Below are 18,580 nucleotides of genomic sequence, written 5' to 3'. Positions count from 1 at the left end.
AATTACTTTATTTTTTGTTACAGCAGTAGTGTTATAGCTGTAAAATAAAACACAGTCATTTCCAAGCATTGTATTTTTGTTTAAGGTAATAGTATTTTAACTGTAAAATAAAACACTGCCATTTAAAAAGTACTGTATTTTTGTTTATGGTAATAGAGTTTCAACTGTAAAATAGAAACGTTAATGCTATCATTTTAAGTTACAGTATCAGTATTGTAACTGTAAAACAATTTATTATAGTATACTTCATGTCATGCTGGTAATTTACAGATTACCAGAAATTCTTGACACAATTTTAAAGCTCACCAATAACTGCAGGGAGACAGCAAACAATACATTTTAAAAATGTATTCTTAATTGTTGAATGGTATCAAGACCATGTATTTTCTTGTGCTAAATTAGAAATATTTTCATCCATAAAACAATCGATATTAATATCCAAAAACATGGAGATTGCATTTTTAAAACAGTGGCGATAACAAATCAACACAAAAAATATGAAGCCATTTCTTCTGCCAAGCCATTTCAGAGACGTGCTGTAGTTGAAAAGGTGTCACGACCTCGACACAAACTGGAGAACCCAAATGCACGACCCAGGGACAGTCTTGAATGGAACAACAATTGTCTTTTTAATGTCATTGAACAGAAAATTCCTCTTAACAGAGTAAGTACTGGAATAACAAAAAAAAACACTCACAAGGAGGAAAAAACTAAGCATAACAAAAAGAGAACTTAAGATAAACTTAAACTAACAAAACAATGAAATGACAGACATAATACATAAACATAACTAACACATTTGACGAGACACAACAAAAGGCACTGTTTGGCAAATACATTATCACTATTCTTAGATAATACACAATATTTGAAAACACTTTGAATACAAACAACCAAATGCATGCAGGAATGGACCCTGTACTGAACTTACAAACCTTACACGTGTAAGACATTTTGATAAGCTTGCAGAGTACAGTTAGCTTAACTTGCTTTTTCACTAAGCGGCCTGACGTCGGACTGTCAAACTTTGGCTACGGTTACATAAATGAACTGACAAAATTGTTTGTATTAATGACTTTCTTTGTCTCTTGAGTTACCAGGTCCATGGGGGGAGGTTACTTACTAGTTCGGCAAAGGGCGTGGCCGAGCGCTGAGGACTCATAAATACTGCAAGGAGCCAATTGGGACAGATTGGGACAAACCACCTGCTTCCATGTTAAAGGGGGGATTTGGGTTTTGTCAGTGTCCTTTGTGTTTTCTGTTACTATTAATTATCCCTTGGTTTCAACTTGGTTTGGCCAAGCCACTATATAGGTTCCTTGGGTTTTCTTTGTAGCAGGTCAGTTTGTTGAGTTAACACCTGTTAAGTTGTTGCCATGTTTCTTTGAGGCACTTTCTGTTGACCTCTTTTATAGGCCTAGTTATTAGAAATTATTTATTTATGATGTTTTCTGTGGACTTTTGGGTAAATAAAAAAACCCAGTTTATTTAAACCATTCCTGTGTCCTGTTGTTCATACCCCTCACTGTTTATTCATCATTCAATTCATTCTATATTTTATTCTATAGATTGTGTACATTACTTTTCACTTCACTGCTTGTTGCACTCCTGGTTAGAACCTAAACTGCATTTCGTTGTCTCAGTACCTGTAATCTGTGCAATAACAATAAAGTTGAATCTAATCTTGAGCAGGAACAAATGTATTTACTTAGTACATATCTGACATTAACGATTAAACACATTTGTGCATTCTTTATAAATGCAAACTGGTCAAGACCACTGACGGAAGTAGTTTTGAAAAGTAGTGGTTCTGTCTTTTACATGTAGAATTCAACCCCCCTTGTATTGATTTGTTTTAAAATGAACAGACACTTGAGTCATTCATTTGTAGTGATATAATAATTGTGGGATTTCTATTGCATCCACTTAATCTGCAACGAAGAACGCCAATGCAATTTCCGCCATTACAAACCGAGTCAAGCCGACTCCGAGCTGTCCGACTTCAGGCGAGCTTTTTGAGACCTCCTCCGGCTGCAATCGGCTATTCTCGTCGACTTTCGAGGCGAGCCGCAGCTCATCTCAAACAAGCCTATTTTTTGTCCCTATAGTTTGTCGTTAGTTTTTGTTTATTAAATATTGTCAGACTATATTACTTCGGTGTGGACTTTCTCTTTGAAAACGCGTCACAGCCTATATCCAAGCTTAGCCTCTCTGCGACTCAAACTGGACTGGGAATTGAGCCGCCATAATAATACAAATGATGATTATTACCTTACTTTTGTCTATTTTTATTCCTCTGTGTTGCGTTTTTAAGGTGCAATGCCAAGACACATTCTTTGTATGAATCAGCACCACATTTGTAGTTCTTCCGGTTTGCAAAGACATAGGGTCTTAAAAATATATATCTACTAAGTATATACAATATCTAGTATAGCCAAACTAGTAATTACACTGCATCAAGATTATGTATATTAAGAAAAAGATATTGGTTTATTTAAAGGGGACCTATCATGCAAAATGCACTTTTGTACGTCTTTTATACATGAATATGTGTCCCCGGTGTTCCAGGGAACTCACCAAGTGTCAGAAAACACAACCCTCTCTATTTTCCTCCATACCCAAATCTCTAAAAAAGGGGCTGCAACAGATCTGATACAGACTGATCCAGATTTGAACACTTCACTGACGTCACAGAAGTGGCGCTACGGCTATTGGGCCAACTCTCCACCTATCAGGGGAATGTGGGGTTGTGCCACGGCCGGCCATTGCCGCTCGAAAGCGCTGGAGATGCTGTAGTACATATGCCAGGCCTGTAAGTGGCGCTGTAGTCTGCCACAAAAGCAGCGAAGAAGACTTCCCGCCCATAGTTACCATGGTTACCCTTCTGTTTATTCTCCGCTGTGGCTTTTTTTCTCCCTCCCCGAGGCAAGCGCTTGCTCCCGCTGCTTTAATTCAATGCAATCCCTCCCCGTCGAGGCAAGCACTGTAATTCTCTCCGGTTAGTCCACCAGCAGATGACAAACACCCACCTCTCCGCCTCTTCCAAGGAACGAGGGGACCGTGCGGCAGAGTTTCAGTTTCAGTTTCATTCGCCGGTCAAGATGTCCGTTAAAGTTTAAATCTTCAAGACAAAATTAGAAAAGTGCCGGTCAAAGGTCTTCTTTGTTATTTATTGAGCTTTAAAACAAATGAATAACGACTCTATATAATAAAACACGGAGGACGGAGATCTATTTTTCTCCCCCTCTTCTGACTTGATCAGAGCACGGCTCCCCTCTCCTGCAGGGGGGCGTGGTCAGCTGCAGCTCACAGAATCAGACCCGTAGACAGCAAACAGCACATAGAGCGAAATGAGGCATGGCTAAAATGCATGATCTGTTTGGTATTTTGAAAACAGAAACGTATAAATATACCTTATATAGGTATGGCCCTACAATATATCATTTAAATATAGCATGATAGGTCCACTTTAAGATATTTTAGATATTTTAGCTATTCTAGAAATGGGGTTTTTCGGTTGGTTCTTTATTTTTGGTTACTGTGATCTTCTACAGTACATTGTTGGTTACTGTGATCTTCTACAGTACATTGTTGGTTACTGTGATCTTCTACAGTACATTGTTGGTTACTGTGATTTTATACAGTTGGGACGTTACTACTGCTATTTCTACAGTAACTCCAGAGTTGCTGTCTTTTTTCAAACACAACTCTATGTGAAGTGTACTGAAAGTGACAGAATGGACCCTGACACTTAGTACGTAGCACACTGTGCTCAGTTCAGGCAGGTCTGACGGGACGGTGCTGGCAGGATGTCCCAGCAGCCTCTCTGGGTGCAGGCCGGCTGAACCTCACTTCCTGCTACCTCAACATGCAGGGAGGGGTGCATGCTCTCAGACAAAGATCCCTCAGGACAAATCCCTTCTCTGCTGTCCCTTCACTCTGTCTCATCTCTTGTGGAAGCTGGGGCTGTGCATGATCTGAGAGAGCTGCCCAAACGAGTCCATGGCATCCACAGGTTCTTCTGTCGGCCTCCTCTGTTCCAGCTGCTCAGGGACATCCGGTCCAGGGTCCGGGACCTGATCCAGGCTGCTGATCCTGGGGAGGAACTGAGCCAGAGCCGGCATGCCTCGGTCCCGGCCCTGCTTCCTCTGCCGTGGGGTTCCCAGACTGAGCAGGGCCCCGTGTGTGACCGAGGTGTAGACGCTGTAGCCGTCCGGCAGGATCTGCTCTCTGAAGGTGCAGGAGTCCCTGCTGTAGGTGGGCTGAGGAACATACGGTCACACGTTAATCACAAGGTTCTGAAATTACACTACAGTGTTCTATGACTCTCTATGCATGGTTTTAATGCTTTTTCACAATGTAATAATACACAAACATAATATAACAAATGACAAACGCAAGATGCAAAAAACCCATTGGGCTTTTTATAGCCTCTACATAAATGACACCCCAGCTGTGAAATTACACCAATGTGCAAGGATGTAAACACCACTGTCGTGCAATAACACTAATATTAAATGTATTACGAATGTTACTTGTACATTGAAATCACTTTTTTTATCTGATAAATAATGTTGAAAATCACAATTTTATATAAAACTCACTTTTTAATAAAAATCGATTTCTTTGTTTTACTCATACTAGAAGCACACTTTCATCCAATTTTCCTTTTGTTTGCATTTCAACATATTTCACTAGTGTCATCCCAATGTTTATACCTATTTACTATACTATTAATATACATTGTTCAATTGGCTTATGTGAGCAATCTTTGGATGGATACTCATTGACATATTCAGGTAACTCCGTAGGTGACTCTTGACTCTTATGACTCTTCACTTCTTGTGCTAAATGTTTTAGCATTTCCAATCAAACTGTAGCGGCGTTAAGGTTTTAAATCCTTGAGTCTTTTCCTCGCGAGGAATATATGTGATAAATATTCTCAAAACAAGTCAGTTATATTTGTACAGCCCCTACAACTGAGATAAGATAAAAAAAAGTGAAAGATCAGAGTGAAAATCCCCAAAAGATATGTAATGTAATGTACTTTTATTTGTATTTTTTAAACTGTTAATTAATAAAACAATCACCATTTACCTTAACATGTTACTAGACATTTCTACCCATGTATATTTTTTTATATTAAAGGTCCCATGACATGGCCATTTCTACTGATCATAATTCCATTGTTGAGGTCTACTAGAATAGATTTACATTGTTCAATGTTCCAAACTCACATTGGTTTCTCATACAGCATCTCTGTATAGTATGTGTATTCACTCTCTGTCCTAAACGCCTTGTTGGAGCTCCTGCCCCCCCCTCCCTGTGAGCCCACTGATTGGTCAGCTCGCCCACTCTGTTCTGATGAGGTCACCACCGTTACAGCGGAACATCAGTGATTATGTGTTACAATGGCGTTAGCAACCAGAAAATGACACCAGTAATGACAAACAGATGAGAATGCTGCGTGGGGTCTGGGTGCCGTGTTGGCGGGACGTTGCGCGGCTCGCTGCTGTGAGGAGCGGACAGTGTGAGCTGGGTTCATTTCCTGCTTGCTGCGTGGGGTCTGCGAGACAACGAGACATCGCGAATGGACGCGGGAAGGGGGGGATGCTGCGAGGCTCCACTAGCCCCCGCAACCCCCGCACCCCCAAACGTGGCGCACCTTCAGTCTAAGCGCGCCACAGTTTCGCCGCTGCGAGGCTCCACTAGCACCACCCCCCACCCCCCACCCCCCCCCCAGCGCGTCACCGTTTCGCCGCTGAGAGTGTGTGTGTGTGTGCGAGGAGCTCCACGGACCAATGGGTCCATTTGGGTATGGGCACGTCACTGTACCCAGGAAGAAACAAATGGAAAAAGACAAATGTCCAACGAGGCGTTCTGGGGCAGCATAGACAGGTCTTCTCTGTGTTAGAGTTTTACTCACTACAGGGTGTACTTTGAGGGTTTGTGACTCTGCAGACCGTTTACATGCAGACAAAGCTACATAACACAAGGGGACGGGTAATAACCGGAAAAGCATGACATGGGACCTTTTAAGCTCTAAGCTGATTATTTTCACTGGTATGATTGCAGGTAAGAAAGTAGCTGGGACAGCAAAGTGATTCCTAAATTAAAATAGCACTTTTCTATAGTATTCAATTCAATAGGCCCCTTTTATCAAGAAAAAGCCCAAAACAGATGTGAATCAGGCTGCGAGTTCTTCGACGGCTGTTTGCTTTGGCATCAGAGCGCCAGTCAGAGGCCAAGGTTGTTGTTGCTGCTGACTTTCATTCAGCTTTTCACTTTGCAAACACATCCTGCCCTGTACCACACGGACAAAAGTTCACGAACCAGCCGTTTTAATGAATGACTGACTGGCCTGCAGTGTTTTCCCAACACGGAGCAGATTAACAACATGAAGAGCAAACTTCAGGTCGCAGGCTACAGTAATATTTCCTCAGCAATGTTTGAATATGTCGGTTAAGCACATTTCTTTTAGATACATTGCTGCGTTTTTAAAGCTCTTTCATTTTTTTTTTAAAGCTGCTGCGCGCTGTCACTGACCTTGGATTTGATCTCATGACTTTACCCGACACCAATGTATCATTTTGTTTGTTTTTGTATAACTCTGCATCATGTGTTTATTGTGTACTGTTTGTCTTATTTTAACCTGCCAAAGAACTAAAGATGAGAATGATCTGAAGATATAATATGGTACAGCGTGTCAAATGGTGACAATTCTGTTTTAGACTGTACACGGTGGATTTAGAATAAAATAAATAGAATAAATAAAAGATAACCGTTGGTTTACTCTTTTGTAACAATAGTAAATAGTGAACAATAATACTATCTATCTCATCTTAGATCTTATTTTAGTCAAAAAAATAGCCAACATTAATGGAATGAAGTAGAGCAGCCTAACAGAGGATAACACATAATGCTGCTGAAACCACCCAGTGAACACATGTGAAGAAGCTCAAATAGGAAAAGTTGGCATTTAAACTGGAAGTACATAAAGTATAGCTTTCCCCTGAGCATAAAGGTAGAATATCAATTTAAGTGAAATGATAAAGTGCTGAAGTGGCTTTTACAGTGAAAATATATAGATCACAGTATGTGATATCGGCTGGCAGGAGGTGAAAGGTGTGTTCTTTTTGAAAGTCACATTTCATTTCTGTTAAATGTGTGGAGATCTGTTAAATGATGCTCTTTCTAAAGTTATTCTAATTTGAAAACATCAGTTTGAGCTCATTGTTTTGCAGTTATAAAATGTTACAGTAAAGCAAAGATTTCACAATAATACATTTCAAATGGGACTATAGAATACAGTTTCTATTAGGATTGTACACTAGTTAGATACATATGAAATGACTGATTGGTTCATATTCAGCCTTATTATTATTTCCCCTCTGTTGTGGTAATTAGACACATTTATATTTGACCTCACTTATCATTTCATTTACATTAGTGTCTTTTTATGAATATGAATAAACAAATGAATTAATTATTTGATCCCAAATAATTAACTTGTGCAAATATATATATTTAACATTATGAATAAACACAGTCTGTCATGGGGAATCTTACCGTTGAGTACAGCCTTCCGTCAGGCTCTATGCAGAGATACTTTGAGGCTGCGACTCCTCGGATCACTACACAGCCTGGTTCCACCGGACTGATCTCCAGCAGGCCTGCAGGCACATGTGGATCACAGTGAGAACTCCCACAAGCCCCTGCAGTCACCAGTGATTCAGCAGCAGGTGTTCTGAAGTGCTGGACTTACTGTGTGGGGTCTGCTGCTCCGAGCCGTGGACCTGTCCGTCCCCGCTGATCAGCAGGTGGAGCCCGGGCCGGGCGGCGTACAGGTGCCGCAGCCGCACCACCGGGCCCCAGTGGTGCGAGGTGGGGGGCCCCTGTTCAGGCAGAGGCACGCAAACCACTCCAACAGCAAAGAACATATTGGTGAGAGACACGGAGACCACGAGCAGCAGCATGGTTTGTCAAATCCTGTGAGGCTCCCTCCTGCCGTCAGTGTGAAGTGAGTTCATCCTCACACAGCTTTTTAAACGTGACCCTTATCAGCAGGAGATAACCCTCTTCCCCAAAGCCAGTTCCACGAAGCAGACCACAACACACCCCTGCACCATCCAACTGAATCCCAGCTCTCATTGGCCGGGACGAGCCCCTCGCTGCATTCAAAACTCGGCCAAGTTGTGTTGCTAAGATACTTGTTGTGTTCCTTCTTGTGTATAACATTTGACTCATGACATTTTCTTAAGTGGCAGGAAACCTTTTTCAATACGACTATACATACCTAACCACAGATTTAAATGTGTACTCTTTACAACTTCACGAGAGGAGAGGTAACGGCTACCAAACTAGCAGTTTCATAATGAAAGCAGGTCCCTCAGCATGTATTTTTGCTAATACTAGTAGCGCAGTGGTGGACTGTAGTTTATATTGATAAGATTTTTTAATATGTGTCACAGTTGTGGATCAGCTCCCGCTACCTTAAGTACTTTGAATTTGCTACACTGTGCATTAACATTCCAATCGGTACTTGCACTTTTATTACTTGTAGTACTTGTAATAGATGTACAGGAAATGTGATTTGCATTGTGGTTTTGCTTCCTTAATAAATAAAGGAAATACCAATGTATTAGTATAAGAGTTGTTGTAGTATTAGTAGTAGTCGTAGTAGTAGAAGCAGTAGTAGGCAAGGCAATGTGTTATTGTATTTTATACACGGTTATAAATCAGTACCAGTAGTATCAATGACTATAATGAAACAATGCAGTAGTCGTGAACTATCTGCAGTGACACACATAAATACTTTAATAATCCCAGGGGGAAATGGTTCTCGTGACAGAGCTGTACTCGGTCTTGCACTGTGCCTCTGTATGGATGTGTGTGAATGAGTGAATACTGACTTGTATATGAAAAGCTCTCTGAGGGTCACAAAGAAAAGCACTATATTGATGCAGTGCATTTACTTTTGACTCGGCTTCTGTTGAGTGTTGTCTGCAGCCCTGGATGAAGATGTAGTTAACATACAAACAGTAGTAATAGCTGTTGTAGTGTTAGTATTATTAGAGGTAGTAGTAGTAAAAGTACAGTAGTGATATTGTTGTTGTGTGTGGCAACAGAGGCAACAGGTGTGTGGAGTGTGTGGCAGAGGCAACAGGTCCACTCTCAGTGAACCTTGCCTATAGACATGTGTGTCTTATATTGATCACGTTGCAAAAAATATGTTACATAAAGTGCTACCAAATGTACCGTCAAATTGCAAGTTTTTTATTTGTGGATAGGGTAAAGTCTGCAGTTTGGTCTGAATCCAAGCGAGCTGTGAGGCTGGGTCACACTGAAACAACAGGCTTCTTTCCGCTCTTATCGCGCTGTGGCCTGTGCTTCCGCTCATTGGCCTCGCTTTCAGATCCAAGTTAAACTGTAATGGACAGCAAACATTGCAATTCACCAGCATGCAACCTGAGGCTCAGATTTCAAAAGCTTAACTTTTGGATTTTAGATTTGTAAATTGATCCTCTCTGTGTTATGGCGTTTTGACAAGTTATTTTTCAATTTTTACCTTTAATATGTGCACAGCTTCTGTCACTAGATGGCAGCCTAAGAATGCTATTTTCAAAGCCACAACTAAGCCAATCCAAGTTTCATGGAAGAAATGTAATGATAACTATTAGTATAAGACAAAAGGATGGCTCATACACACAAGACATTAACACAGACAGAAGGCAGATAAGGAGGAAGAGAGTGGAGAAAGGAAAACGTGCCAAAAGAAGAGATGTTCCTCTCTATGTATCTGTATCATCTAAGGCTATATCTATACCGCTTCAGTATTGAAAAGCAGCTTATGACACCAATACAAAACAGAATACAATAATTTATAATCTGGTACTATCCATGAACAGCCTAATATCAGGCTTTGCCCATGTTTATACGTAAAACTATGCACCTAATTTTTGTTTTACTTATTTATTTATAAGCTGTTCAATGCTCAAAGGCAGAGCCATGACGAAGGGTTGGTAAAGTGATGGACAGATCAACCAACCAATACATATCAAATAAATATATCTATACACATTAAAAAAGGCCAAAGCTAATACACACAACACACTGTTTTAAGACCAAAGTGCTGTCCTCTGAAATGTTGATGTATGTCTGCAAATGTCAACTTTTGACGAGCTATAATAAATAACTTTTTTGTTCTTTAATTTATTTATTTATATAATCTTTTCATATACATTATTTATGTATGTTTATTTTTTGGAGCAATTTTTTTATTGTGATATTGAAGCATACAAATCATACTTTTACAAGTTTAGTTACCCAGTTTTACATAGTTATTAACACTTAGGATACAACAAAAAACAGAACCCAACCCTTTAAAATAATCCATCAGGGCTGAGCTCAAATAAATGAAAAACAACAGCTAAGAAGTACAAATAAAAACAATAATTGTACAATAATAATAGTAATAATAAAGAATAATAATAATAAAGAATAAACAAAGGTCATCAGGATAGCAGTGTATTGGTAGCAGTGCTAACAATGGTGATAGTCAGTGGTGAACCCTCAGGGCCTTCAGGGTATTCAGAGAATACCCTGAAACACTCAGATAAAACCAACAAAAAAAATCGATTTAATTATATAAATAAAATGAATAAATGAGAATGGTATCTGTGTTGTTGATCTGTAATATTACAGTGTTACGTTGATTTGTTTGTCTTTCTCAGTCCATGCACTACGCATTTGAGTGGTTTTGCGTGAAAAAAAATGCAACCAATCAGATATTTTTCTGGGCCTCTGGGATGAATATCCTTCAACCAAGGTATTCTATATCCTTGATAGAATGCCCTGGCCCTTACACTGAAGGAGAGTGTACGATTGGATTGACAGTTTGATCAACCAATCATATATTGATTTGTAGCCATTAGCCGCGTTCACACCAAGTACTTTCCTGTACTTAGTTCCGGCACTAAGAGCCCCGGCGCTTTTAACCCCAGGGCACTTAGTACAGATCGCGTTCACACCGGAGTACTTTTCCCTGAGGGAAGATTACGCAAATGAGCCGCTGACGTCACTTCTTCTTCTTCTGCTTTGGTTTTACTGGCAGGCCACAAACCACTTCACGGCGAGTACAGTAGGTGGCGGTATGCACCTTAAAGTTGTTTGCAATCCGCTAGAAAACAAGAGAAGAAGAAGAAGAAAAACTTCCCGCGTATACTGTCTGTTGTTTACCTTCCGACCTCAGACATGATGGAGATGGAGTCGACTGAAGTTGTGCTGTTTGTGCTCATGTTATACAGCTTTGTAACTTCGTTAATGCGGCCTGAGCCTGAGCCTATTAGGCGTCCGACACAAATCCGGAGCCGCCACACATCGAATGCTATAATCGCAAAGTTTCTTCAGCATCAAAGGCAGTTTAAAAGCCTTAGGAAAAGGATTGACCGACGGAAAGCACACATGATTGCCATGTTTCACCGTAGGATGGCTGATGGCGATGAGCGTTTTCACGCCCTAAGAACAGCAATGGTAAGTTCAGTAAATTATTAATACTATCTAATGTAGGATTTGTGGAGTTATGTAGAGCTAATTTGCGCCTTTGTATGTGTTCCAGATATGCAAATACTACGGGACGCGTCGTGTCCCGCGCTCTCTCTGGGTGAACAATAGAACCTCGGCCTGGTGGGAGAACGTGGTGCCAACGTACATCGATGTGCAGTGGATCCAAGATTTCCGAATGTCCAAGCACTCTTTCCAATACCTCTGTAGTCGCCTGGAAGCAACGTTGGGGAGAAGCGACACCAACTTCCGGGAGTGTGTCCCTGTGGCTAAAATAATCGCCATAGCACTGTGGAAACTTGCGACCAACTCTGAGTACAGGACCATCTCTCATTTGTTTGGAGTCGGCAGATCTACAGTGTGTTACTGTGTGCACGAGTTCTGCTCCTCTGTTGTGAGCATACTCCTTTGTGAGTTCATGCCATGGCCGAACGCTGAGAAGTTAGAGGAGATGGCGTTATTTTTTGAGCGCAGATGGGGTGTGCCACAGTGTGTAGGTGCAGTAGATGGATCACACATCCCCATTCTGAGACCAGAGGAATACCACAACGAGTATTTCAACCGCAAAGGCTGGCACTCGCTCGTCCTGCAGGGTGTTGTGGATGGTAGAGGCCTCTTTTGGAATGTTTTTGTTGGCTTACCAGGTAGCATGCATGATAGCAGAGTGTTAGGCATGTCATCACTGTGTAGTTTTGTGGATAAGGGTGGTCTACTTCCTCATGTAACAAGGAATATTGGTGGACATGATGTGGGTCATGGGCGTAATTTCCACTGGGGACAGGGGGGACATGTCCCCCCCACTTTTCAAAATCCCATTTGTGTCCCCCCCACTTTTTTTTTTTTTTTTTTTTTACGCAAGCGGTCATCGTCACGGAGGAGCGTCTGTGTGTGTGTGTGGCACGAGCGCATCTTGTGAGAGAGATAGAAAGAGAGAGAGACAGACAGAGAGAGAGACATAGAGAGTTACGGGGGGTTGTTGTTAGCATTTGGTGCTAGCTCGGAGCTAATGGAGATTAGTAGCTGTTTCAACAATAAGGAGAGGGAGAGCTCTTTCCTGTTGGACTTTGAGAGACTGAGAGAGAGAGAGAGAGAGAAATAGAGAGAGAGACAGAGAGAGAGACAGAGAGAGAGAGACAGAGAGAGAGAGAGAGAGAGAGAGAGAGACTGAGAGAGTTACGTGGGTTGTTGTTAGCATCTGGTGCTAGCTCGGAGCTAACGGAGATTAGAAGCTGTTTCAACAATAAGGAGAGGGAGAGTCCTCTCCTGTCGGACTGAGAGAGATAATGTCAGCTCAGGGAGGTAAAGGACTCTCTGAGTGATTAGGTTGTAAACTTTAGTCTAGTTATCTCAGTGGGTCTCAAACGGTTTGGTCATCTATGTAAACAAATATTTCCATCTATGTAATCTATAGTTATATATAAAATAAGTTAATAAATCATTCCAATGTGTACTATAGGTCAGTACAAAAATAAAAAACACAGTTTGAAAGGGGAGTGATTAGTCAAATATGCATAAATAAAAAAAAAAAATGCAGACTAGGTAAGATAAAGATAGGAGAGAGGAGTTTATCAATGATGTGTTATTGGTTGTGAGCATATTCTAATGGCTTTTTGATTATTGAAATAAATACAGTTCTGTTCATATGAGTGTTGAGAACTGTATCCATAAATCTCTTAATGTTGCCCTCAAAGTGCACCAGATTGATGCATTCAACTTCAATTTAAAGAAACAAATCTTCCCGGGGTGCATGCCCCCGGACCCCCCTAGAGGATGTCAGGTAATCACAAATAAAACAGGTTCACATGGATAGGATACTAGATAAGTGTGCACACTCATTATATACACTACACATTTTTCTTGGATTTTTAACACTATAGTCCCTAATATATTTGTAGAAAGGCAGGAAATGGATCTAAATTGAGAAAATATTTCATTGCGGAGGACCCCCTGTTTTGTGTCCCCCCCACTTCTCAAACCAAAGTTACACCCTTGATGTGGGTTACTATATCCTTGGTGACTCAGCCTACACCCTGCAAAGATGGCTGATGAAACCTTTCCAAGGAAGGCTCACACCCGAGCAACTTGTGTACAATCACAAAACAAGCCGAGCACGAGTGGTGGTGGAGAACGCTTTTGGCAGACTGAAGGGCAGGTGGCGGTGCTTGATGAAAAGAAACGACTGCAAGATGGACAAGATCAAAATCCAGGTGGCAGCATGTTGCGTATTACATAACCTTTGTGAAAGTAATGATGATGAGTACAGGGACGAATGGACTGCCTTACCGGCGACCCAGCTTGATGGGCCAGCGCCAGCCATTGCCGAGGCTGGGGGGCAAGACACACGCACAGCCCTTATGAGGCATCTGAACAGCGTGTAAATTGTACATTGTAAACAATAAATGTAAACATTGACAATAAAGCTGATCATTTGTACAGTGCTTTTGTTTCTCTCTTTCATTTTGCAGTCAAGACAGGCAACATTACAATAGTGTAATAGTAGCCAAAACTAACATACATGTTAGTAACTAAAGTGTCAGTTGTACATGTCAGTAAACATTGTCAATATAAAATCAAGTGTCAGTTGTACTATATAATAACAGTAATAACAATATAAAATAAGGATCTGTTTAATCGCCATGTCGGTTTTCTTTATTGCACTCTCAAGACATAACATGAAATAGAACAATTTTTATGTCGTAACTCTTCTATTATACGGCTCTGCTGTCAACAAATCTTGAAAACGGAGACGAGGGGAATGTAGAAATCGGTAAATAACTTCAGAAATGTATTGATAATTGTTCTGCTTTTTAATGTAAACTTGAATTCATAGTAAACTAGCTGCTTTTGAGCACTTTACTTTTTACATGGGCCATTTTGAACGTGACGTGACTGTATTCAAACTAAGTCACCATCTACCCCTAGTTTCATTTGGTGCATCAAAGTCTTTATTTTGCCCTATGATTATACTAACCTAGCATTCACAACCCTAGTTTTTTTATGGTTTCATTTTGGAAATAAAAACATAAAAAATGGAAACATACATGTTAGTTTTGGCCCATAGTGGACTCCATGTTGTGTTGTGTGAAATGGGGGGGAATTAAAAGTTTAGGTCAAATAATATTTAAAATGATATAAATTATCATATTTGTGTATGTGCCGCTGCCATTCCTCCACAAGGTTGCAACATTGATGATAAATAAATGTCAAATAAAGCTTTGCCAGTTTATAACCGATGAAACATGATGGTATCAGAATAATCACTTACATGTGATGTATAGGATGCTACACAGGTCACTAAAGATAAAGTGTCAGAAATAAGCAAGATACAGGATCTGTTTAATCGCCATGTCAGTTTTCTTTATTGCACTCTCAAGACATAACATGAAATAGAACAATTTTTAATGTAAATAAAGTGTCAGTTGTACATGTCAGTAAACATTATATATAAAATAAAGTGATAACAGTAATAACAATATCAAATAAAACTGTCCCAGGTGTGGGGATAGTCTCAGCAGCATACACACCTTAGTGCAAAGTTGTGTGTCGTGTGTCAGTATTTACAAAAACTATACCAAATAAACTAAACTAAACTATGCCTAAACTAGGCATAGGCTCAGCAGCAGACATTAACAGTGGCCACTAAAGGGAGGAAGACCTGTTGGCTTTCACTAGCTGGGAAAGCACTTCCAGAAACCCAGTATTAAATGCAGCTTGTCGCTCATCCTGCCGCTCCTGGCGCAGCTCCTGGCGCCGCTCGCGCTGCGCCGACGCTTCCTCATGCTGGAACACTTCTGCCTGGCGCTCCATCGAGGTGAGCATTTTGTCCTCCGTTTCCTGGGCCTTGGTGAACTGCACCACCTGATCTCCGCGCAGCGACTCATTCACCACGGCACGCCGGTCCTCCAACGCCTGGACGGTCTCAAAGAAAAGTGCATCCTGTGTCCGCTTTCCTAAGAGGGGAAAATAAGCAAGATACAAGATCAACAACCAGAGACAATACATCATGTATTTTTTAGCTGCCCGGATTATAACAGACAAAGACTCATTCTGAAAACTGCACTGGAACAACTCAACATCAAGGACATGGATTTCAAGTCAATATATGAAAGTAAATCAAGAAATGAAGCAAACAAGCTGATCTTCAAATTCTTCAAAAGCACTGGTCTGAGGACAAGGATTTAATAAAAACATTTAATAAATCAACAGTAGGTGGCGATATATGCTCCAAGTGGAAGCGATTTCTTACCGGAAGTCATGTGACCTCTAGCCCGGATGTTTACAATGTTTGTGAGAGAGTAAAAAGGCGCGAAAATGTGTAAATGCCGGTCTAGGCGAATACGTTTTCACGCTGTTTCATAATTGTACCAAGAAGGAAATAAACATGATTGTGAACATCAGTTCCATGCGTAACGTTCTTTCAAGACAAAGTTACAGTATGTGTACCTTTGCGTTTGGTTGCTGGTAAGGGAGACGAGCAAGCGCTTTGATCTTCAACGCCAAGCTCGCTTGTTTCCAATCCTGAGAGTTGCTGATTTTCCTCGCCTGAAACACACGATTAGTGCCATGAGTTAGTGAAGCAAATTACAGAAACACTGCACAGTTATTCACAAGTCAAAACGTTTTCATAGCGGCCGAGAATATCTAGCTAGCTAGATGTTATTAGCCAGCTCGGGGCCAGTGTTAGCTAGTTCAGCCTAGCATGGCTAGCTTGATCTACTGAGCAAATAAAAGTACATCTGAGACCATTATTGTGCAGATTAAAACCCCAGTGCATGTAGTTGCTTTTACCTTCGTCGTGGTCGCCCTCTAAATCCGCCGTTGGAGCAGCCTCCGATGCCATACTGCCCGAATCAAGGCTCGATGCTGTACCTGAGAATGAAGGTCTGGCCTAGCAAAGCATCCAAGCGGTCGAACCATTTACTGGTCCTCCGGTCGTTACCACTTTTATTGTTCCAGTCTTTAGTTTTTTTGTAGTCCTGCCGGAGTTTCTTTATTTTCAGCCGGCATGCCATGGCGCTGTGCAAGATTCCCATCTCAAGCAACTTGTTCGAACAACGATCGAACATCTTCGAGTTGGGTACTGGCTTCAGCAGCATTCCCTGGGTCGCGTCCTCGGCGTAGATGTCCAGAAGCGCTGATACCTCCTCATCACTCCATCGCTCCGATTTCCTGATGTTTGCCATAACTGCGTTAAAAAACAAACTACTCTCTCCGTCTACTCTCTCCGTCGGTGCGCTGGGGTTTTGTAGCGAGGAAAAACAATGGCGGCTCTACAAAACATTTTCACAGTTGTACGGGGCGTGGTTTGCAATTCGCCCAGCCAATCAGCACTGGGGCACTTTTCACCCACAGGAAAGTACGATCTCTCAGCGGGCTCTAAAAATGGGGGTAAAAGTTCCCGAGATTAAGTACGATTTTTGGTGTGAACGCGACAAGGGGGGTACTAACGGAACTAAACGCGAAAAGTACGGTGAAAAGTACTCCGGTGTGAACGCGGCTAATGGGCGTATACAGTGGCGACTGGTCATTAGGGGCAGGTGGGGCACAGCCCCACCTAGTGTCAGCAGAAGGTATTACACATAATGAAAATAAAAAATGCAAAAAGATGCAAAAAAAGAAATAAAAAAATATATAAAATATATTTTAAGGTCATGTTTAATCATCTGATTCGTCTGTACATTGCTGTTTTAGTCTGTGTTCTTCTAATTAGTGTCTACAGTGCCGTTTTGAGCCATGTGGGACAAAACCTGATTCTGCCCCTCCCTCTCACTGTTTAAGTGAACAGTGACTGTAAAAACTACACTGCGCATGCTCAGAGTATTTTTCAATGTAATGTGTGTGGCAAAAAAAAAAAGGCCAAAGGGGCACAGAGGTGCCATCCCCACCATACGTCAGCTCACATTATTCAGAACTGATTGGCTGTAAATATGTCACGTGTGCAGTGCTGCGAAACGTCACGTGTAGTGTGAAGAGAAGACGAGAGAGCAGCATATAGCTAACATCACCAGCGATTAAAAATAAGTAAAAAACGGAAAGAAAATGAATGAAGTTGACCATTTACTGGAGCACACATTTGAGACACTTAGTCTCGGAGAGAAACTGGAGGTAAAGCGCCTCGGTGCCCACCATCCACCGGATTTCCAAATGGTCCAGACTGTGGGCAAAGTGAACCGCGGGTTTAATGCTGAGTGGTTTGCTAAAAAGAAATGGCTAACGGCGAGCATCCAGAAGAATTCCCTCTTTTGCTTTCCTTGCCTGCTTTTTGGTGAAGATCAAGGTACTTGGTCGAGGACAGGTTACAAGGACTTAAAGCATCTTTCGGAGAGGACAATGAAGCATGAGAGCAGCAACAGTCACTTGGAAAATGCCGTAAAATTGGGATTACTGGGAAGGGTGAATGTTGCAGCTCAGATTGACAGCGCCTACAGACGCGGCATTGATGATCATAATAGAAAGGTGGAAGAAAACAGGTACGTGTTGGGTCGGATCATCACCTGTATTAAACTGTGTGGGAAATGTGAGACAGCACTGCGGGGCCACGACGAGTCGGCGGACTCTCTGAATCCAGGGATATTCAGGTCAATTTTCGAGACAATGTGTGAGGGCGATTCCAGGCTTCGACGGCACTACGAAGCTCAGCCCGTTTTCAAAGGGACATCAAGCACCATACAGAATGAACTCTTGGACTGCATGTATGATGTGTACAGGGAGGAAATATCCAAGCAAGTGGACAACACATCATTTGTTGCCGTTCAGGCGGACGAGACAACCGATGTCTCATGTAAATCGCAAATGGTGATTGTGCTGCGATACATTATGCCTGACCTCACAGTTACAGAGCGTTTTTTGGAGTTTGTGGAAGTAAAGGACAAAACTGGTGTAGGTCTCTCTAACAGCATCAAGGCTGTTCTTGAACCCCTGAAGCTGAAAGAAAAGCTAATCGCTCAGACCTATGACGGGGCGGCCGTCATGAGCGGTAACGTGCGCGGGGTACAGACGGTCATGAAGGAGACGTACC

At 41.6% G+C, this 18,580-nt stretch overlaps 1 protein-coding gene across 1 annotated transcript; it reads right to left on the bottom strand.

Moving 5' to 3' along the window:
* Window positions 1–3,787: 3,787 nt before the first annotated feature.
* On the bottom strand, window positions 3,788–7,976 carry fgf19 (fibroblast growth factor 19). Its single transcript, XM_034127557.1, has 3 exons — window positions 7,766–7,976; window positions 7,570–7,673; window positions 3,788–4,262 (listed from the first exon to the last, which is right to left on the bottom strand). The coding sequence occupies exons 1-3, from the start codon at window positions 7,974–7,976 to the stop codon at window positions 3,945–3,947; spliced, it is 633 nt and encodes a 210-aa protein (XP_033983448.1). The 3' UTR covers window positions 3,788–3,944.
* Between the last annotated feature and the right edge of the window lie 10,604 nt (window positions 7,977–18,580).

This window comes from Trematomus bernacchii, unplaced genomic scaffold, assembly GCF_902827165.1.
Source record: "Trematomus bernacchii unplaced genomic scaffold, fTreBer1.1, whole genome shotgun sequence".
NCBI lineage: Eukaryota > Metazoa > Chordata > Actinopteri > Perciformes > Nototheniidae > Trematomus > Trematomus bernacchii.
This window is presented reverse-complemented; position numbering and strand designations above follow the sequence as displayed.